Below are 24,142 nucleotides of genomic sequence, written 5' to 3'. Positions count from 1 at the left end.
AGTTCCTTCTGTTAAATGTTGTTACTGAACAGGGTATAAAATCCGTTAAATCTGAAGTCAAGAGGGTAATCAATAAGCCAAAAACTAATTAGCTTAGGACACTCCTCAGAGACATTCAATGGAGTGATGTTTACAGAGCTCATGGCATGAATGAAATACATAACTCCTCTGCTAATAAAGTGCTTATCTTATTTGAACCCTGTTGTCCCCCAAAACTAACCAAGGTTAGAGGAAAGTCTACAAAGAAGCCATGGATTACTCAGGGAATAGAGGTATCTTGTAAAACAAAAAGAAAACTGTATCTGTCAATTGGAAACAGTTCTGATGTTGATGTTATAGCACATTACAAGAAAGACTGCAAAATATTAAAGACTGTAATACAGACATCAAAACAAATATATTGCAAGGAAAAGATAGTCATATCAGATAACAAAATAAAGACAGTATGGATATATTGAAGGAGGAGACTGATGGAACCAGACATGAAGAGGGGCAAATAGCACTTAGAGTAAATGATACATTGGTGACAGATGTGTATAGTGTCGCAGAACTTTCTAATAAACATTTTATAACTGTTACAGAGATGGGGTTGTCAGGTTCTGTAGGTACTGCCAAGGGATACCCCAGACCAAACATTTTAAGTAACTTCCATAATATGAATTTGACCCTCACTAACCCAGCAGCAGTAATGCCTATCATAAAATCTTTAAAATCAAAAACATATAGTGAGTGTGATGATATATCAACAAAGTTAATTAAAGAATGTGATTGTGAGTTAAGTAACATTAAGCTATCTGTGTAGCCAGTCGTTTATCAGCAGAATATTTTCTGAATCGTTGAAATATTTTAAAGTTAAGCCACTGTTTAAGAAGGGATATAAAGAAATAGCGTCAAATTTCCCTCCAGTTTCACTTTTGACAGCAATCTCAAAAATTTAAGAAAAACCGTCTTCTCACAAGTAATATACTGTCAGAGTCGCACTTCGCATTTATAAAGGGTTCTGACATTGTGAAGGCTATCTACACTTACAGTAAAAATGTACTTAATTCAGTAGACAAAAAATTGCAGGCAACTAGTACATTTTGTGATCTGTCAAAAGCATTTGACTGTGTAAATCACGATATCTTTTTAAGTAAATTAGAATATTATGGTGTAGCAGGAAATGCTGCAACATTGTTCAAATCTATTTCTCTAGCAGGAAACAAAGGGTTTTATTAGGAAAGAGTCACATATTAAGCTATCAGGCATCATCCAACTGGGAACTAATCACATGTGGGGTCCCACAAGGTTCCATCTTAAGGCCCTTACTTTTCCTTGTGTATAGCAATGACCTTTCATTACCAAATGCCATGTTTGTTTTGTTTTCCTGTGATACAAACATTGCAACACAGCAAATCAAGTGTAGTCTTAGAAATATCGGCTAGTAAATATTTGTGGACATTAATCACTGGGTCCTAGCCAATTCATTGTCACTAAACTTTGAAAAAATACACACTACATGCAGTTCAGAACGGGTAACGGGTGTCCCACGAGTATATGGCTTACATATGATAACAAGCAGATAGACGAAGTGGACAGTGTTAAAGTTTTGGTATTAGAGCTTGATAATAAATTCAACTGTGAGGAGCACTGCTGATGTGTCTAAACAAATCTCTATTTGCAATGCGAATTCTGTCAGAAACAGGTGATATAAAAATGAAAAAGCTGACATGCTGTGCTTACTCTCGCTCCATAATGCAATATGGGATTATTTTTTGGGGTAAAAAACCAAGCCAAAGTTTTCTGTGCACAAAAACGTGCAATAGCAGTTATATGTGGTGTGAACTCAAGAACATCCTGCGAAGGCCTGTTGAGGGATCTAGGGATACTAACTGCTGCTTCCCGATATATTTATTTCTTAATGAAATTTGTCCTTAAAAATATATCACTTTTCCAAACCAACAGCTCAGTTCTAGGAATTAATACTAGAAATAAGAATAATCTCCAGAAGGATTAAAAGTCACTTACTCTTGTACAACATGGTGTGCATTACTCAGGAACACACATTTTCAAAAACTTGCCAGCAGCCATAAAATGCTTAAGAACCAATGAAATTCAGTCTCAGAGAAGTCTAAAGAATTTATTGGTGGCCAACTCCTCCTACTCCATTGATGAATATATATATATATATATATATATATATATATATATATATATATATATATATATATATATATATAGTACAATCTAACTCCTGCACCATTTCAGTGCAGTCATGCGGTCATTGTAAATAAGTATTGTAGTAGTTCTATTATATGTTTATTATATTACAAATAAATTCAGTGCATTAATGTGATCTCAGTAAATGAATGTTGTAAAATGATCCTTTCATATAGTGTTCATAAAAATGACGATCATTCCACTTGGGACCTGTGGAAGGACTATTAGCTTGTTTGTTTTAGTTGTAAATATTTGTTATTTATTATTGTTTTCTGGCATGTTCTACATCCTGGAGGACTTCCTCACTATGTATCAATTGGAATGAAAGTAAATGTAATCAAATCATTATATAACAATGTAATAAATGTAGCATAAAGAGAGATGTACTTAAAGCAAAAGAAAAACCCAAAATGACAAACACAATACAACCAGCGGCATGTACAATAGTGTCAGTAGAACAGTGACATTCACACGTGAGTGCACAGCGAGGGTGTTCTAAGTACACCACAAAACTGACTATAGATTTACAAAGATAGATGCGACCCTTAGAAAAACTGAAAGAGATCTTTGGAGAAAATAGAAGCAGTTTAAGAGCTTAGAATGCAAACCAGTACCAAGCAAAAATGGGAAAGACATTAAATAATTTTAATCGATGAAGTTCTTATAATAGTATTTCATTCCGCTGTTCTTCTGGGTATGAGGTGATTTCAACACCATGCTCATTATCATGTTATCTGCAAAGCGTATAAAATGTTTGTACATAATTTTCCGTTAGTTTTAATTTATGTTATAATTATTGCTGTTCAATTTCGAAATACTTACATACTTAGCACTTCATTATCGCTGGTGCCGTCAAAATTTATTATATGTTAATAAGTTCGTGGAATTTTATTAATCTGCCGTTGCTGGGTACTATTAATAAGATGTTTAATTCGCTGCATCAAACCAGTCTCAGGACTGAAGATCACAACAACAACAACAATTCGTTTTTAAAAGTTGGCCGTTTCTGTTGACAGCTTGGTTACGATGTGCTATGGATAAAATGGTTCAAATGGCTCTGAGCACTATGGGACTTAACATCTGAGGGCATCAGTCACCTAGAACTTAGAACTACTTAAACCTAACTAACCTAAGGACATCACACACATCCATGCCAGAGGCAAGATTCGAACCTGCGACTGTAGCTGTCACGCGGTGCTATGGATACATCCCTGGTTTATTAATATATGGATTTGTGTGATATTATCATCGTTGTATTATTTACTAGTGGTATTATCTTTGCCTAAATGGTTTGTGCATGATAGTGCCGATTATTTCAGTCAACAATTTAGGCAACGTTAATACCAGCTGTGAACAATACGAAGATGATAATATCACACAGTTCCGTAGATTAGTAAACCAGAGATGAAATCACATCACATACTTAAAGATAAAATCACAAGTAAGCAATAAAAAGATGATAATATTGACAGGATAATTGCACCTCAAGATCCTATACTTGAAATAATATTCAGTTATGTATACCGGAGATGTACTGGCTCAACCTCATTGTAACGTCGAACAATTAAAGAGCTAGATAGGTTAGACGGTACTCCAAAATCCGACAATGAAAACAAAAAATATAAAAAAAATTCAAAATCAACACTCCAAAGAGTAAACAGAAACCCTATAAAACGCTGAAGAACAGCGTGCCCCTGTTGGCCAGCCCAGATCTCAGTGGTTGCCATGATTCACTTGTTAACAGACGTCACAATTTAACAGTCACTATAGAACTTCACGTCAACAGCGTCGCCGGATGGCGCGGACCATGTGTACGTGCGTGAATACAACAATCGACGTGTGTAGCGGTCGCTACAATAGCACTCAAATCCATAGGTTAACAAATCAGGGATGTAAACTTAGTACATCGTTACCAAGCTGTCAACAGAAGCTCTCAATTTTTAAAACAAATCAAACATTTCAAAAATAATGTTTAGCAACTGCAGAGTAATAAAATTCTGTCAACTTGTCAACGTGGAATAAATTTCGACAGTACCGGCCATGACGACGTGCTAAGGACGTAAGTACTTCCAAATTGTAAAGTAAAAATTGTAACCTAATTTATAACTAATGAAAACGTACAAAAATTGTGTACCAACATCTTATATGCTTTGCCGACAGCTTGAAAATGACTAAGTTGTCGACAAGAGCTCATAGCCACAACAACAGCTGAATAAAATACTATTATAGCAGCGTTATTGTTGAAAATTATTTAATGTCTTCACAAGAGGTTTACAACGCTTAGGGCCCACGAGAAATAAAAACAAAGATGTAAAAGTTGAAAGGTGGAAGGAGCACAAAGAGAGACTATATAAGGGAAACTAAATATCACATAAAGAGAGGGGAAGTAAGTGAAAAGGGGATGGGAGATATGATAATACCAGAAATAATTGACAGAGCTCTTAAAGGCTTAAGTCGAGAAAAGACCCGTGGAATATACATTTATTCAGAATTTTTAGGGTGCTACAGAGGCCAGCGATGACAAAACTATTACCACCTGATGTGCAAGTCATACGAGACAAGAAACATATCATTAGACTCAAATTACAATGCAATAATTTCTGTACCACAGAAGGCAGGTTCTGACAGCTGTGAATACTACCGAGCCATCAGTTCAGTAAGTCAGAGTTGCAATTGTTGACCTGATTCATTCACCGAGGAAACTGGTAAATGCCGTCTCAGAGCAGATTAGTTTGGCTTCCGGAGAAACGTAAGAACACGCAAGGCCATACTAACGTTACAGCTTGTGCTAGAAAATAGGTCAAAGAAAGGCCAGTTTACTGTTTTAGCGGAAAACCTTGTACACAGGGAAACCACAGCTATGACTAACCGTCTTGAGAGTCAAGATTCCGCTCCTGCCGTACTTATCTTTTTATTATCAGATCACAACCGGTTTCGTGGCACTGAAAATCACATTCTCAGGTGACATGTAAATAAGTCATAAGAGCTAAGGAACCCGGAACATGGAACCCAACATCCGTTGTCGAACCAGACTAATAAACCGTTAAATGGCAATAAGTTTACGAATCATGGATAAAATACACGGCGCGAAAGGTATATAAAACTTGCAGAGAGACCAGACTGCAGTTATAAGACTCGGAGGACATGAAAGAGAAGCAGTGTTTAACAAAGGATTCAGGGAAGTTTCTACCCTATCGCCAGTGTTATTCCATCTGGGCATTGTGGAAGCAGTAAAGCATACTAAGAAAAAATTATGAAAGACAATTGAAGTTGAGAAAGAATAAATAAAAATTTTACTGTCTGCCGATGGAATTCCAATACGAGACGGCAAAAGACTTGTAAGAGCAGATGAACGGGACTCGAAAGGAAGTTAAAAGATGATTACCAACGAAAATAAAACGAGAGTAATGGAATGTTGGCGCTTTAAATTAGGCGATAATTGGACTAGGAAACGAGATACTAAATGTAACAGATGAGTTTTGCTATTTGAGCAGCAAAACTGGTGAAAGTAGAGAGGATATATGCAGACAGGCAATAATAAGGCAAGCATTTCTGTAAAAGCGCAGTTTGTTAACATCGAATACAAATATGTTAGGAAAACTTCTCCAAAGATATTTCAGTGTCGTGTAGCCTTGTACTGAAGCTGAAAGTGAATGATAAGCAGTTCAGACAGGATTAGATCGGAATCTTTTGAAATGTGGTGCGATAGAAGAATGTTGGAAATCATATGGGTACATCCAATAACCAATGAGGTGCCACTGAATTTTCTAGCACAACTTTATTAAAAGAAGGGGGGCTTGGCAAGACATGTTCTGATGAGACATCAAGGAATCGTCAGTTTGGTTATGGAAGGAAGTGTATGGTGTGGGGGGAGGAGAGGAGGGAATTACTAAGCTGCAGAAGGAGACCACGGCTGGCCTACAGTATGCAGGTTCAAATGGGTATAGTGTGCAGGAATTACACAGTGATGAAGTGCCTTACGCTGGACAGACTACCTGTATCAGACCACAACAGCAACAGTAAAGAAAATAGCAGCTTACCAAATATCAAATTGTATTTGTGACATTCAGTAAAGTTCTTCTGGACATATAACCGCATTGTCAAAACGTAAAATTCTCCGATGTATCGGTCAGCACTACAAATGGGCATCTTCAGCGTGCTTTTCAACTGTGACTGTGACAACGTACGCGGAAGACTATGTTTACGTATATATTTTTATATCTTCCAAGCATAGAGAACTCAACTTGTCGTTAACACAACTAAATGTATACCTATAAAAGTAACTTCAGGGGTACCTCAGGTAAGTGTTACAAGCCCTATACTAATCCCAATACGTTATAAATTAATGATGTAGTGCATAACGTCAGAAGTTGCATGGGGCAGTTCGGAATACTACTGTTTCATGCAATGTGAACGGAATCGCCACCAACAAAATATTTGAGGCCGTTCAGAAATAGTTTCTGAGAAATGATATTGTGGATAAATCAGTTAGCACAGAAGAGGGGATTTTTTTGCTGAATAACGTCACTCTGCAGCGAAATCTGAGCTGATTTCAAACTTCCTGGCAGTTAGAACTGTGTGTTCAAAAAACTGAATCCTACACATGCTCATTGCCAAGGTGGAAACTAGTGAAAAGTACAACGAATGATTAACCTTCAGTCTTTAGCTATTTCACATAAATAACTCGTTTCACTTGCAGTGGCGTATGGCGAATTTTCACAGTGGACACAAACAGTAGCACTTTAGTAAGCTCTCCAGTTCAGTTACTAGTCGTCCTATACGTTATAATGCTAATACTGTTATGTCATTAGTACATCAACTTTGCTACTATTAATGCTGATTTAATGTTCTCTTCCTGCAGGTATGACGAGAAGATAGAAGACAGCTGGTATCAAAACGCCGATGGAGCATCGGATAACATACGGCCACTTACCAATGGTGTTGCCATTAAGACTGAGAAAATCGATGAACCATATGGCGAGTACGAGAAAGAAGAGGAAAATTCGTCAGTGCCGTTTAGTTTCAGTGCAAGTCTTTGTCACCCGTACACCGATAATCAGAAGTTTTCACAAGGCCCTTACGAAGAAAACCAACTTAAGGAGGAGTTTACTGATGTGAAAACTGAGTGCAGAAGTGAAGACACTCACCTTGAAAGCCACGATAAGGAGGAGTTAAGTGACGTAAAAAGGACGTGCGTAAGAGAGGATGTGAGCAAAGCCAGCGAGCAATTACCCCTGAGGGGAGTGCGTAAACGAAAAAGTCGAAATCCGACACGCTACGGGTCGTGCCCAAAAAGGACTCACGTACTGTCCTTAGAGTCTGTCGCAAGTGAAAGGGATTTCAACGAATGTGTCGAACAAACTATCACAGATGGAACATATGATGCAGGACGATCAGACCAGCAGAAATGTGTCGCAGTCATCAGTCACACGGAAGAGACATCAGAAGTTCGGGAGGAGAAAGATCGATGTGTACCAGTCGGCGATGTATCAGATATCGATACTAATCTGTGTACTCGGAAATCGGAGCAGAGTCCAGAAAATGAAGAGGGCTGTGTTGAAGACAACTGTAAAATACCAGGTAGTGGGATGGATGATTACAGCTGTCTGGAATCATATAGTGAATTAGTTTCGGATGTGAAGCACAACGAGGAAGCACCAAGTGGTAGAGAGGTTGTTCCTAGAGATACGAGAAATTTTATCGACGTGGAGCCGGAGAAGTGCATCGCAACAGAAGCTGGCGAAGTTACCAGAGACTGTAGTGATCCAAACAGTGAGGTTGATGAAAAGACATGTATAGACGACCAACTGAAGATGCGGGTTCTTGAGGATACCTCCATGCAGAGCAAGGGGCAAAACTCGGATGAAGCTTGTTTGGCTTCTCAGATTGAGACGTCAGAGCCATTAGAGGAGAACCGTGACACGCCGAGCAGGGAAATACCGATGGACAAAGAGAACCCGCGCAGGTGCGTAGGGTGCGGGAAGGTGTTCCTGAACCACTTCTGCGTGAAGACGCACTACCGCAACGTGCACCTGCGGCTGCAGCACGGCTGCACCGTGCCCGGCTGCTCGGCCACCTTTCCGTCCAAGAGGAGCCGCGACCGCCACAGCGCCAACCCCAACCTGCACCGCAGGCTCCAGCCGGAGGGACAGCTGGAGGCGGCCGACCAGTAACGTTCCAGTCTGGGGTGACACCAAACGCTCAGCGTAGGAGATGCTGTGACCCACCCCAGGACTTCTTGAAATACATGCCGCGCCACGGGTTTCAGGGGACCCTCGAATCACCCCAAGACGGAGGCATCAATACGCGACCGAGCGGGCTGGGCGTACAGTATACGAAAGATTCCACGGAAATCCAGGTACAGACTGCAATGTGTTCTTCATTGTGCATTAATGTTACCACCACATTTATGTACATTTCTGATACGAAACTCTTTCTGTCGCCGATGCATGTAACACTAGCAAGATACATAATGCTTTCAAGACTCCAGACAGTGTACTGACTGTCCAAGTGAGGTGGCCCAGTCCTGATCTCTTATTCGGGGGGAAGGTGGTTCAAATCCCGTCCAGCCGTCCCTACGCCTCTCCAATACAAGCTTGTGCTCTGTCTCAATGATCTCGTCCACGGAAACTTGAGCTCTTATCTTCATTCTTAGTACACTGTCTGATCCAAAGTACCTGGAGACCTGTTAGTGGGTATTAACATGGGGTGTCGCCACCCTGTACCTTTACATCGCCCTGAATTTTGATGGAGACACTTCCAATGAGGTACACTATGTGATAAAAAATATCCGGACACCCCCTAAAACATACGTTTTCCTTATTAGGTGCATTGTGCTACCACCTACTGCCAGGTACTCCATATCAGCGGCCTCAATAGACATCGTGAGAGAGCAGAATGGGCAGCTCGGAGGAACTCACGGGCTTCGAACGTGGTCAGGTGATTGGGTGTTACTTGTGTCATACCTTACTACGCAGATCCCTAGATCCACTGTTCCCAATGTGATAGTGAAGTGGAAATGTAGAGGGACACTTACAGCAAAAAAGCATACAGGACAGCCTCGTCTGTCATTGACTGACAGACACCGCCGACAGTTGAAGAGGGTCGTTATATGTAATAGGCAGACATCTAGCCAGACCATCACACTGGAACTCCAGACTGCATCAGGATCCACTGCAAGTACTATGAAAGTTAGGCGGGAGTTAAGAAAACTTGGACTTCATGGTCGAGCGGCTGCTCATAAGCCAATCATCACGCCAGTAAACGCCAAACGACGCCTCACTTGGTGTAAGGAGCGTAAACATTGGACAATTGAACAGTGAAGAAAGGTTGTGTGGTGTGACAAATCATGCTAAACAATGTGTCCATCCGATGGCAGGGTGTTGGTATGACGAATCCCTGGTGAACGTCCTCTGCCAGCGTGTGTACTGCCAACATTAAAATTCGGAGGTGTTGGTGTTATGGTGTGGTCCTGTTTTTTTTCATGAAGGGGGCTTCCACCACTTGTTGTTTTGGTGGCACTATCACAGCACAGGCTGACATTGATGCTTTAAGCACCTTCTTCCTTCCCACTGTTGAAGAGCAATTCGGTGATGGTGATTAAATCTTTCAACACTGACTGGCACCTGTTCATAAACCACGGTCTGTGGAGGAGTGGTTACACAACAATAACGTCCCTGTAATGGACTGGCCTGCACAGAGTCCTGACCTGAATCCTACAGAACTCCTTTGGGATGTTTTTGAACGCCGACTTGGTGTCAGGCCCCACCGACCGACATCGATACCTCTCCTCAGTGCAGCACTCCGTGAAGAATGGACTGCTATACCCCAAGAAACCTTCCAGCACCTGGCTGAACGTATGCCTGCTTTCATATGGAAGCTGTCGTCAAGGCTAAGGGTGGTCCAACACCATACTGAATTCCAGCATTACCGATAGAGGGCGTCACGAACTTGAAAGTCATTTTCAGCCAGGTGTCCGCATACGTTTGATCACATAGTGTATCTAAATGTCTGTGGGGGAATGGCAGGTCCATTCTTCCTCAATTGCCAAAACTAGAGAAGACAGTGATGCTGTACGCATAGTATATAGTGCGGTCGACTTTCTAACTCATCCCATAGGTGTTCCATTGGATACATGTCCAGGAATGTTGTTGTCCACAAACCATTGCTCCACAAATTCTTCTTTATGAAAGGGTGCATTCTCATGCTGATACAAACAACAATCTTTCCTATCAGTGCTGCAAAATACGTGCATCTCGTGATGCATTTACCGTTTTCTGAACAAAGCAGACCACACACTAACCACGGAAAGAACTCGACAGCGTAAAGGATCTCTTCGAACTTCACTGTTGGCGCTACCATAGCGACAGGTAACGCCCTCTAGGCAGTTGCCAGACGTAGCCCGTCACATCAGATTGCTATATGGTACAGCGTGTTTGGCGACTCCAAATGACTCATTTGCTGTCATCCAATACCCAGTGGTGTCACTCTTTACACAAGAAAAAGCGCAGGTCATTCCCATTTTTAATAAAGGTCGTAAGACAGATCCATACAATTATAGACCTATATCGTCGACGTCAGTCTGTTGTAGAATTATGTTTTACGCTAAAAAATTATGACGTTTTTGGAAAATGATTATCTCCTCTATAAAAATCGACATGGATTCCGCAAACAGAGATCCTGCAAAACTCAGCTCTCTCTGTTCCTCCATGAGATCCACAGCGCAGTGGACAACGACGCTCAGGTTGATGCCGTGTTCCCTGATTTCATTTAGGCACTTTACACCGTCCCGGTCTGCAGCTCGTGGTCGTGCGGTAGCGTTCTCGCTTCCCACGGCCGGGTTCCCGGGTTCGATTCCCGCCGGGGTCAGGGATTTTCTTTGCCTCGTGATGACCGGGTGTTGTGTGATGTCCTTAGGTTAGTTAGGTTTAAGTAGTTCTAAGTTCTAGGGGACTGATGACCATTGATGTTAAGTCCCATAGTGCTCAGAGCCATTTGAACCATTTGAAGACCGTCCCGCATTGCCGTTTAATGAAAAAAATACGAACTTCCCGAGTATCGGAAAAGACTTGCGATTGGATTCAAGACTTTCTTGCAGATAGAACTTAACACATCGCTCTTAACGGAACAATATCAGCAGATGTGAAGGTAATCTCCGGAATGCCACAGGGAAGTGTGACAGGACCGTTGCTGTTTTCAATATACATAAATGATCTAGTAGGAAACGTCGGACGCTCTTTAAGGCTATTCGCAGATGATGCTGTTGTCTATACCAAAGTAGCAACGCCAGAAGATAGTAAGAATTTGCAGAACGACCTGCAGAGAACTGATGAATGGTGCAGGCTCTGGCAGTTGACCCTGAACGTAAACAAATGTAACATATTGCGCATACATAGGAAAAGAAATCCACTACTGTACAGCTACACTATTGATGACAAACAGCTGGAGACAGCGTCTGCCACAAAATATCTTGGTGTAACTATCCACAGCGACCTTAAGTGGAATGGCCATATAAAACACTCCTTATAGATTTATTACTCAGATGTCATCCAATAACTAGTACTCATTCGAAGTCATTGAGCTCTGCTGATTAATCTATTCTGCTCTTACTGCGTCTCTACTGACAACTTCAGTACTGCCCGCTTTCTTTAATACTGGCCTATCTTGGTATCTAGTCGTCTGTTCCGTATTACATAGTGCTATCCGATTTCGTATGACGAGATAGTGAAGAATGTTCAGTAACCATGCAATAAAGGCTTTCAAGACTGGTTGTCTTAGCTGCTCGTAAGTTCTGTAGTTCATTGGTAGACAAACTGCGGCCCGAACCAAGTATTGGTGCAAAATCCAATATTGCACGGGTATTCATTTTCTCAGTTTTCTATTCGAAATGAAAACAAGAAGGGACGGTATTCATAGAGTAATACCGAAAAAATTACAATTTCAGTCCCTACGAAATTATGAAACAGTTCCTGTACGCTGAGAGCAGCTGCATTTTTCTTTCTTTCTTTGTCTGAGCCTTGTTCCGGAGTTACGCAGCGTCGGCCATGGTTAATCGGATGTTTCACGGTAAATTTAAGGGGTGGCCGGATGCCCTTCCTGCCGTCACCCCCTTACCCCTGGGAATTAGTGTACCCAAGCTGTCTGTGTCTAATGTAAGCCATGGAATAGTGCGAATGTGTTGCAAATGTCTGCGGGTCGTGTAAGTGAGGCGGAACATGGGGACCAGCCCAGTATTCATCTAGGGGATATGGAAAACCGCCTAAAAACCACATACAGGCTGGCTGGCACACCGGCCCTACGTCGTTAATCCGCTGGGCGGATTCGATCTGGGGCCGACGCGCCTACCCGAGTCCAGGAAGCAGAGCGTTAGCGCTCTCGGCTATCCTGGCGGGTCTGAGTGCAGCTGCATCGCGCGTCTAAAACGCGATTTTGTAAACGTCTCTATAGCAACGCCTCTTAATAGCTCTATATAGAGCTATCGTTTTCATCTACAGCCTTTTGTGCTTTGCAGTTGAAAGTTCTGCCAGGTGTCAGGGATTTTCTTGCCTCGATTGCAGAAGTGTCTAATTACTAAAGAATGCATGTATTAAAATTTCGTGCATGATGCAGCATTTTTCCATACATCTCATTGTTTATAACGTCATATCTCTTTAACTATATGTCGTACAACGTCATATATATGGAAGTACATTCGGCAGCATATGTGGATACTGTATGCGTAATATATTGTCAACAGAGAGAGCATCAAAGAAGTAATAAATTTCAATGTCATACATGATGCGGCATTTTACGTACGCATCTCATTGTTGATGACGTCATATCTCCTTAACTATGATAGGTAGGTGGTTCTTACCACCAAAGTGACTGTTGCCCGACAGTAATGGATATGTGTACCAAGTTTGGTTGAAATCGGTCCATTGGTTTAGGAGACGTGGAACATACACAGATACATACATCCATTTTTATCAATAGTATGGATACACTTAACAGCAAAATTCGAAAAAGTCATCTAGCGTCAAGAGCTTCTTATGAGTTTAGAAGCTCAGTAATGAATTGAAATACGTACAGAAACAGTCACTAAACTCACCCAAAGATGTAAACAACCATGCATGAGCAGCGCTTATTAGACGGAGGGTGTCTGACAGTCGATCAGTTCCAGCTGTTCCACCAGGACGGAGGTACACGGCTCGCGCTGTCCGTAGGCCAGCCGTTGCCTAGACGATCAATACCGCGGTTCGATAGCGTCCGCAATTGCTACTTTGTGCCAGGAAGGGCTCTCAACAAGGGGAGTGTCCAGGCGTCTCGGAGTGAACCAAAGCGATGTTGTTCGGACATGGAGGATATACAGAGCGAAATGAACTCTTGATGACATGCCTCGCTCAGGCCGCCCAAGGGCTACTACTGAAGTGGATGACCGCTACCTAAGGATTATGGCTCGGAGGAATCCTAACAGCAAAGCCACCATGTTGAATAATGCTTTTCTTGCAGCCACAGGAGGTCGTGTTAGACTCAAAACTGTGAGCAATAGGCTGCATGATGCGCAACTTCACTCCCGACGTTCATGGCGAGGTCCATCTTTGCAACCACGACACCATGAAACACGGTACAGAGGGCCCAAAAACATGCCAAATGGACCGCTCAGGATTGGCATTACGTTCTCTTCATCGATGAGTGTCGCATATGCCTTCATCCAAACTATCGTCGGTAACGTGTTTGGAGGCAACCCGGTCAAGGTGAACGCCTTAGACGCACTGTCCAGCGAGTGCAGCAAGGTGGAGGTGACCTGCTGTTTTGGGGTGCATTATGTGGGGCCGACGTACACCGTGGTGGTCATGGAAAGGGGCTTAACAGCTGTACGATACGTGAATGCCATCCTCCGACCGATAGTGCTACTATATCAGCAGCATATTGGCGAGGCATTCGTCTTCATGGACGGCAATTCGCGTCCCCATCATGCACATCTTGTGAATGACTTCCTTCAGGATAACGCCATCGCTCGACTAGAACGGCCAGCATGTTCTGCAGACATGAAACCTATCGAACATGCCTGGTATTGATTGAAAAGGGCTGTTTATAGACGACGTGATCCACCAACCACTGGTATCGCCGTTGAGGAGTGGGACAATCTGGACCAACAGCGTCTTGATGAACTTGTGGACTGTATGCCACGACGAATACAGGCATGCATCAATGCAAGAGGACGTGCTACAGTGTATTAGAGGTAAGGTGTGTACAGCAATCTGGACCACCACCTCTGAAGGTCTCGCTGTATGGTGGTACAACACGCAATATGTTGTATTCATGAGCAATAAAAAGGTTAAAAATGATGTCTATGTTTATCTCTGTATGTACAGGTTCCGGAACTCTCGGAACCGAGGTGATGCAAAACTTTTTTTGATATGTGTATGTGCTTACTTTTAATTGTCGTTGACGAATTGTGCCTTGGGCGAAGTAAAGTTGGCTGCTTACCTCAGGGTCAGAGGGGTAAATAGTGCGGCCACTGGGGTGTTGGACGATGGGAGGAATGTTTTGCAGTTTGTCTTACGGCACTGACAACTCGTACCGATCGGCTGCTGCGGTACAAATTTCGACACGAAAGCAACATGCATTCGTGGATTGCGTTGCAGAGATACATACTTTCAACAAGGAGTCAAGCAGTATATTGCTCCCTCCTATGTATATCTCGCGAAGAGACCATAAGGATAAAATCAGATTAGAGCCCACACAGAGGAATACCGACAATCCTCCTTTCCACGAACAATACGAGACTGGAATAGAAGGGAGAACCGATGGAGATACACAAGGTACCCTCCACCACACACCGTCAGGTGGCTTGCGGAGTATGGATGTAGATGTAGATATAGATATTCAAATGACGTACTTATTTGTAGCAAGGAACATTAAATTAAAGCTGTTGTAATGCAGCACAATGAGTAGAATAAAACCGACATTCAAGCATTTAGTAAAAATTTGTGTCCTTGTCTGACATTGCATAATGTAGGTACATTTATTCCTATTAAGTTTCTGGTCTCCCAGAAAATACAACATATTTCGCCAGACAATTACATTGTCACATATTCGTGGCCACTGAGTATGGCAGCAATGTGGAACAGAGAACAGTCAACCCGAACTGTTCCGATTGGTGCCGACTCTTAACGAGCATTAGTTAGAGGTCGGGGGCCAATTTATCGTTCGCCCTTATTGCTGGTAGACTGTTATAGGCTCGTAACGTACTACTTTATGTGGGTTAGCAATTAACTGTAAATCCGCACATTAGCGCCCGAGAGGCTGTCCAATAATGTCAGCATTGGCTCTTGACGAAAGACGTTTGGCGGCCACTGTTCTATTACATTCCTTTTTCTTTCTTTCTTTCTTTTCTTTAAAAAAATTTCGAGAAGTTTGACTCTGAAACATTTTTATTTAATAAAATATTCTTTTATATTGTGGAGCCACACAGATACAACGTTCTCTTGTGAGATCCCCAGAGCCCTGGACAACTGCCCCTTGTCGTTCTGAAACGGTGGCAGCATCTTCGCAAGAGCAGGAAGCTGTCGGCTCGTTTGTCCTGAAAATTATAGACCTGCACGGTGCATTAGCTCGTCCACCTGGAACGTTCTCAACATCAGCTGACTCACAAACACGGCCCTCACGTCATGGAATCCGGGAGAACCCGCTTCCCGGCACAAAATACACACCACACCAGGACAGACAAAAATAACTTGAAATGAATTAAACATGATCCTATAGATTTAAATGAGCTGTCTTCAGACTTTTTGCTTACATTTTTCATAATTGTAGCACACGTTGTTCTCTTGATAACTTACACGTACAGCTATTAGAGCCATAAAACAATTTCTTTGTCGTATAATATATTAAATAACAATCTAGTAACATTGCGACAATTTGTCGTTGTTTTTTTATGCTTCATGCGATATTTAATTACTATCATTTTCACCTGCAGGTGTATCACTGCCGCATCATTTCGCAAACGGACAAGACTTGGAGCAGAAACCCTGCAGGCTAGGTATGTTCACTGATCCACTAATGTGGAAACTGTGAAAATGATTCTTACATTCAAGTACCAAATAATTATGTTGCACGGTTTTACAGGGAAGGAAGGAATCTGAACAGCAGCTCAGAATGTACTAGAAAGGAAAGAACTTTTCCTCACAGTCACTTTGCCTGCAGGATCAGTTCCAGAATTCAAACAGCAACAGGACCAACATCTAATGACGGTCTCTCTTCTCAAAGGAGCCAAGTGCGATGATGAACCAACACTAATGACTTATTATATGCTAGTCAAACAATGTATTTATTGAAGCCTGAAATATTCTAGTTCCTAAACTGAAGTACAAATGCGTTATAAATATTTATTTGTTATATTTTTTCGTCGTTTTAAGAATGTACTATTATGTTAGTGCTTAGAGCTGTATTGTCTTGTATAAAGCTCTTTGAATATAAAAGCTGTAAATAAAAATAAAATCATTTGTATTAATCCTACGTTTTGGAAGACGAATACCTGAACAAATACAAATCATTTCCCAGTAATTTTGTTGCCAGTGCCATTAATCTAACTTCTCCTTTCACTACATTGTCAAATAAACAGGTTATTCATTTTATGTTGTTACATAGGAGAAGTTTTATTTCCAGCATCTGGTAATGGAATTCATACTTATAGTGGGCCGGCTGGAGTGGCCAAGTTCTAGGCGCTACAGTCTGGAACCGCGCGACCGCTACGGTCGTAGGTTCGAATCCTGCCTCGGGCATGAATGTGTGTGATGTCCTTAGGTTAGTTAGGTTTAAGTTGTTCTAAGTTCTAGGGGACTGATGATCTCAGAAGTTAAGTCCCATAGTGCTAGAGCCATTTGAACATACAGTCCATTTAGCATCTACAGTGGGACCACTTAAATTCACAGGTAGTGGACTGGAAGTATGACGCAGAACGTAGTTTGGTTTGTGTGTTATTAAACAATACCTCACACACCTCGCTATAATACACTAAAAATGTTTCGCGTGGATTTGCGTTATCCTGGATTTTTAGAAACTGTCAGTGTCTGAAACTACAAAAATCTTATGAATTTACCTCTTTAGTGGATTATGCCATGTACTTTACAAAAAAAATTGAAAAATCTCTCTGAATAACATCACATATCAAACATAGGACTGCGTACATAACACAAATCAAAACATTGTAGCTGTCACATCAGGAAGAAAAAACGCAAGTATGAAATCATCATTTTTCAACATGAGGCTGTTTGCTCAAACATTCCACAGGTGTACTCCAGCTTCATAGTATCCAATGCCGTTAGGGAGGCCATCGAAATATTCCAGCGGACGACAACATCTAACGGTTCTGTGACTATAAGATTTGGAAGCTGGTACGGTGTGTAATTAAGGAGATGCTCAGCGGACACCCCTACCTGGTGGCCAGGTGAGTTGGTGTAACTACAGATATCGACGCCATTGCCTCCACAGCCAGTGACGAGCGGACCTGGTCGCGCACAGCCTAGGGAACGGCTCGCAGGGGAATTGGATATAAGTCGTCGGCCCACCCAATGGAACCCAGTTCGTTAGCGCAGCTGACGATGTCGACATATATCATCGCTGAAATATTGTGCTATTTGGGCAGTATTAACTGGCACTACATCCGTGGACTATTCAGTCAACAAATACACTGGGAGAAACTGAAGGATCACAGTGCACTAATTATTTACTAATATTTAAGAGGGCTAAATATATGCATTTTCATCAAACATCAAAGCAAAAGGCAACTTCATTGCTTTTACAACATTACAAAAATGCTTATAGGAGATTAAAAACAACAAGCAAGAATAAAAACTTCACGGAAAAATATTGTTAAAACTGTCATGGCAATCGGTTCTTATTACAACTGACAATTTATTCAAAACGTAATAAACGAGATCAACGAAAATTCAAAGAATGTTTTAAAATATAAAAACATGAGAAAAAATATGATGCACTAGAGGCAGTGTAATGAGGCCCAGTCTTGGAACGACTTCAGGCTTGCCGGCTTTAAATATCATGAAATGAAATGGTGTGATGGTGGTCCTAAACTACGTACCGTCAGACTCAGAGTTGAAATATTAAAAGTTTTGGCTGGTTTCGTTAACTAGGGGCTGGGATACGTAGTTGCTGCATTACAGGCCAAATACTGCTGAGTCTACAGTATATAATATGAATAGACACATGAATCGAATATTCGAAGTTTCCTATCACTCGGAAATTGCAAATGTAACGTAGAAATTTATAAATGAAAGATTACAATTAAATAAAATCTGCAGGTACTATCCTAACTACTTTAAGTGATGAGTACGATAGTAGAAGTATTTTTGAGAATGTGATATATTTCTGCAAAACGCTTATTGGTGTCGATGGTCCAGCAATTAAATAAAATATAAGTTGAAGAACAGGGAACCAAAACATTCCTGCTTCACGTAACTACTTATGAACAACAACATAGCTCGCGAGATATTCACTTCCAAACACGTACTACGTCTTCACTGCAGAAGCAACGGAAATTCACAGGTACGCAAGTCAGCACAACGACATATTTCTATCTCTCGCGACCAAGAGCAAACTGCTCCACTCCAAGTCTTTCCCGCGACTGTCGCCTCCAGCACCTCCCCTGTCCTGTGTTGTACTCCCTTCCATTCAATTCGTTAGTGGTCTCCCTAAGTTACGAGTGCTGTGATTGTCTAGAGGGCTCCCTCCATGTATCAAAACCATCCTACACTCACAAACATATTGAAACGCATACGAAATTCTGTATTTACATTTAAATAACCTGAAATTAAATAAATATAGTTACGGCTGGACCATAAACAATCTCTAACACAGATTATTAAATACATAAACAAATTAAATTAACATATATCAAAGGAATAGCAACAAAAGGTAGGCCAGTAGCCTAATGTCTCTGTGCTTTCTAAAACACAGTAAATATTTAACCAATTTCTTCAACGACAGTATATATCGGATATAAACAAAGACATAGACGAATAAATATACTTATAAGCATGCTGCTACAGTTTTTTCGTGTAACTGTGGAGTACTTATGGCCTGACGCCATCGATAGTAATCGGCCACTTTGATCTCCAATAACTTATGTACTATTCAAGTTAACTGCCTGTAACTTATAAAAATTTAGGTTCACACTAATAGCTTTTTAAAGACACGTTGATGGAGAAAATCGGATGAAGCGTTTAGATTTTGGGAATTCGTTGTTGGGTGCTACTTGTATAATTTACAGTCAGATACTAAACTTTAAACTAATAAAGATATTGAAAATCTGATTTCACCATCAGAATAGTCGTGCAAATAATGGAAATGTACATGTTTCTTTTTGAGGTACCATGATTCATCTGGGTACTATTAATTTCTATACGAACGGTGAAATGTTTGCCATTAAGGTTTCACAAAGTCCACCATCTTTGGCCCTCCCGGCGCACAGCGTCGCCGAGGAATTTCCAGCCACGTGCTCGATGGACCACGCGCTGGGGCTCCCCTCATGCTCAGCTGACGGTCGGCACCATGTGGCTGCTGCCGGGCCGCGGCTTTGACGAGCCTCCTGTGCGACCGCCCCAACTTCGAACATAGAATATTTCCAGGTCGCCACAACTCGCGCGTTGCCTCACAGGCTTTCAAATGCCACTTCCAGATCAAACAGAACAAAAGAGAAGGTTACGATATGATCAAGGCTGTACATGCAACCAGTACAGTTTTCCCACTTCTCTCTTTCCTGTCTCCAGTTTTCACTGCGCTACCTATAAGAGAGAATGGGAAAGAGTGGGGATGGAAGAGTGGTCGTCTTTCGCACTTCACTTGAGCGGTACGAAAAGGGAAGGGGGGGGGGGGACGTGGCGGTGAGTAGAGGAGGGCATACTCTTTCGGTCGTACACCATTCCCGTTGTACCTCAAAATCGCAACATAAAGAAGAAGTCTTCGGCGTGTATGCTCCTCTGGGCGTGCCTCTGCCTCAAGTCAGTACAGTTCTGTAAGCCTACAGAAGCCTTAAAGAAGGCTTATCACTAAGGGGAACAACATATTAGGTTTCTCCCAACTTAATATCCCATATGTATTAGGAAATGCAAATGAAATAGAAATAGCAAAACGAATCAAATATCTTACCAAAGATTACAGAAAAAAATTATTTCTGCCATGTGCAAAGCTCATTCATTGAAATGGAAAATGTGTCCAAAACCAATATTAAAATTACTCTAGTATGGACAAAGATAAATTATCAGATAATCAATCAGTCAAAGAATCTTCTACTAGTGGGGGATGAAATTAGAAATTTTGACTGGAATGCTCTTCAAAAATCAGCAAATAAACTAGACTCATAATAACTAACACTAATATGCACTGATCAGTCAGAAAATTATGAACACCTAACAGGCTCTATGTCCACCATTGTCACGTATAACAGCGGCGACGCTTGCTTTGGAAGCAATGAGACCTTGGTAGGTTGCTGGAGGGAATTTGTACCACATTTGTACACACAAGTCACCTAATTCCGTAAATTCCGCGGAGGGAGCGATGAGCTCTGACGCCTCGTTCAATCACATCCCAGATGTGTTCGACCAGGTTCAGATCTGGCCATTCGGGAAGCCAACAGCTCAATTCGAACTCGTCACTGTGTTCCTCGAACCCTCCATCACACTGTTGACCTGGTGACATGGCGCATTATCTTGTTGAAAAATGCCACTGGCGTGATGGGGTGTACGCGGTCTGCAACCAGTGTACTATACTGTTTGGCCGTCATGCTGCCTTGTACGAACTTCAGTGTACCCATGGACGCCCACGTGAACTTTCCCTATAGTATAATGAAGCCGCCGCGCCAGCTTGTCTCCGTCGCATAGTACAGGTGTCAAAGAGCTGTCCCGCTTGAAGACGAAGGATTCGCGCCCTCTCATCGGCATGATGATGAAGTAACTGGTGTCTTCAGACTATGCAATGCTCTACGTCTGCGCCAGCGTCCATTGCAACGTGCCCATTCCAGTTATAGTTGCCGATGTCGTGCTGTTGACATTGGCATATGCATAGGCTGTCGGCTGCAGAGGCTTTTCGTTAGGAGTGTTCGGAGCACTGAGTGTTCAGACACACTTGCACCCTGCCCAGCATCAAAGTCGGATGTTAGTTCAGCTACAATTCACCACCTGTCCTGTTTTACCAGTCTGCCCAGTAATGCAAAAATGATTGGCCGCCCAACTCCACGGCGTCTGGACATGGTTTCACTTTGATTTATTCAAGTGTAGAAAAAACCCACCACAGCACTCCTCGAATACCCGAGAAATCGTACAGTTTTCCAAATGCTTGTTTCAAACTTCCGGCGCCTCACAATCCGTCCTCGGTGAAACTTGCAGTAGGAGGCGTCGACGTTGGGATCGCAGATTTACTTCAGACTTCGCACACGTCTAGGAGGCCATTAAAGCAAAATAATGTGCAAGTACCTATTGAGGTCCACTACTCTGGAAATACCGAGAAAATCGCAAGATAAGTCTTACGTGTCTATTACGTGGCTCATGTAACTGTGCGTAGGTGCCACATGTTAGAGACAATGGTGGACAAGTGTTAGTGTTCGAGTTAGGTGAAGCGAACGTGTATGTGGCGACTGTTCGACTCCTGAGCAGCCCTAATTTTTGTAGTACAACTATAAATTCTTTGATATTCAAAAAATTTAGCCTACACTCTTCGTTCTAGCTACATAATGAAAGTGTCACCGCTATGTGGGTTCCAAAGGGGGCCTGCCTATGTGTCACGCAGCTCGAATCGTCGTGGTGCAAAGTACACTACTGGCCATTAAAATTGCTACACTAAGAAGAAATGCAGATGATAAACAGTTATCCATTAGACAAATATATTGTACTAGAGCTGACATGTGATTACATTTTTACGCAATTTGGGTGCATAGATCCTGACAAATCAGTACCCAGAACAACCAACTCGGGCGGTAATAACGGCCTTGATACGCCTGGGCATTGAGTCAAACACAGCTTGGATGGCGTGTACAGGTACAGGTGCCCATGCAGCTTCAACACGTTACCACAGTTCATCAAGAGTAGTGACTGGCGTATTGTGAGAGTCAGTTGCTCGGCCACCATTGAGCAGACGTTATCAATTGGTGAGAGATCTGGAGAATGTGCTGGCCAGGGCAGCAGTCGAACATTTTCTGTATCCAGGAAGGCCTGTAGAGGACCTGCAACATGCGGTCGTGCATTATCCTGCTGAAGTTTAGGGTTTCGCAGGGATCGAATGAAGGGTAGAGCCACGGGTCGTAACACATTTGAAATGTAACGTCCACTGTTCAAAGTGCCGTCAATGCAAACAGGAGGCGACCGAGACGTGTAACCAATGGCACCCCATAGCATCACGCCGGGTGATACGCCAGTATGACAACGACGAATACACGCTTCCAATGTGCGTTCACAGCAATGTCGCCAAACACGCATGCGACCATCATGATGCTGGAAACAGAACCAGGATTCATCCGAAAAAATGACGTTTTGCCATTCGTGCACCCAGGTTCGTCGCTGAGTACTCCATCGCAGGCTCTCCTGTCTGTGATGCAGCGTCAAGGGTAACCGCAACCATGGTCTCTGAGCTGATAGTCCATGCTGCTGCAAACGTCGTCGAACTGTTCGTGCAGATGGTTGTTGACTTGCAAACGTCCCCATCTGTTGACTCAGGGATCGAGACGTGGCTGCACGATCCGTTACAGCCATGCGGAGCACGATCCGTTACAGCCATGCGGATATGAAATGCCGTGTGACGAGGGCCTCCCGTCGGGTAGACCGCTCGCCTGGTAAGATGTCTGTCATCTCGACTGCTAGTGATACGAGGCCGTTGGGATCCAGCACGGCGTTCCATATTACCCTGCTGAACACACCGATTCCATATTCTGCTAACAGTCATTGGATCTCGACCAACGCGAGCAGCAATGTCGCGATACGATAAACCGCAATCGCGATAGGCTACAATCCGACCTTTATCAAAGTCGGAAACGTGATGGTACGCATTTCTCCTCCTTACACGAGGCATCACAACAACGTTTCACCAGGCAACGCCGGTCACTGCTGTTTGTGAATGAGAAATCGGTTGGAAACTTTCCTCATGTCAGCACGTTGTAGGAGTCGCCACCAGCGCCAACCTTGTGTGAATGCTCTGAAAAGGCAATCATTTGCATATCACAGCATCTTCTTCCCGTCGGTTGAATTTCGCACGTCATCTTCGTGGTGTAGCAATTTTAATGGCCAGTAGTGTAGTTCGGGATATCTTACAAGAGTGTATGCGTAAGGCATTTCGCAAATCACGAAGGTATACATTTTCAGGAAAATTCTATGCTTTTTTTCGTATACGCGTCGACAGCAGTAAATTTGTTTGCTCCAACAATAAAATTTAACTCAAAATAGGAAGTAGTCAAATAACATGAAATTCACCAAAACTCTATCCAAATACACGTGGTTTTTTCTTACTTATATTACCCCTCGAATGTCATAAATTAAATAATATCACCTGTGACGGAAAAAATATAGATTGAAAATTAAGTTCGAGCGGGAATCGAACCGTCACCTCATACGCGTTAATCTTACGAAGCTCAAATGCTTTTTTTCTTTAAAAAAATTTTATTTTGTTAGTTGCAGTTCTTCTGGACGGACGTCTCATGACACCCATTTAAGTTCATCGTTGATTCATTCACTCAGTTTATTATTATTACTATTGTTATTTTTACAGACGAGAGAAGACCCTCTGACCGAACACGCTGAGCTACCGTCCAGGCACGCTAATAGCTTGCCCACCATGAACTCTAACGTCCGGCACCTACGCACAGATACACAAGCCACACAATAGACGAGTAAAACTTCTCTTGCGATTTACTCGGAATTGGCGGAGTAGTGCGCGTTACTACTTGGACATCGTGTTGTTT

At 42.3% G+C, this 24,142-nt stretch overlaps 1 protein-coding gene across 1 annotated transcript in view; it reads left to right on the top strand.

Moving 5' to 3' along the window:
* Positions 1-16,622, top strand: part of LOC124623088 (zinc finger protein basonuclin-1-like) — a 299,861-nt gene extending 283,239 nt beyond the window's left edge. Inside the window, exons 7-9 of the mRNA XM_047148880.1 lie at positions 7,061-8,557; positions 16,160-16,222; positions 16,309-16,622. Coding sequence (XP_047004836.1) covers positions 7,061-8,372 — 1,312 coding nt within the window. The 3' untranslated portion in view covers positions 8,373-8,557; positions 16,160-16,222; positions 16,309-16,622. The remainder of the gene's footprint in view (positions 1-7,060; positions 8,558-16,159; positions 16,223-16,308) is intronic.
* The last annotated feature ends 7,520 nt before the right edge of the window (positions 16,623-24,142 follow it).

The sequence above is a fragment of the Schistocerca americana genome, chromosome 7, assembly GCF_021461395.2.
Source record: "Schistocerca americana isolate TAMUIC-IGC-003095 chromosome 7, iqSchAmer2.1, whole genome shotgun sequence".
Taxonomy (NCBI): Eukaryota; Metazoa; Arthropoda; class Insecta; order Orthoptera; family Acrididae; genus Schistocerca; species Schistocerca americana.
Note: the sequence above shows the minus strand (reverse complement) of the source record. Positions and strands in the feature narration are given on the sequence as shown.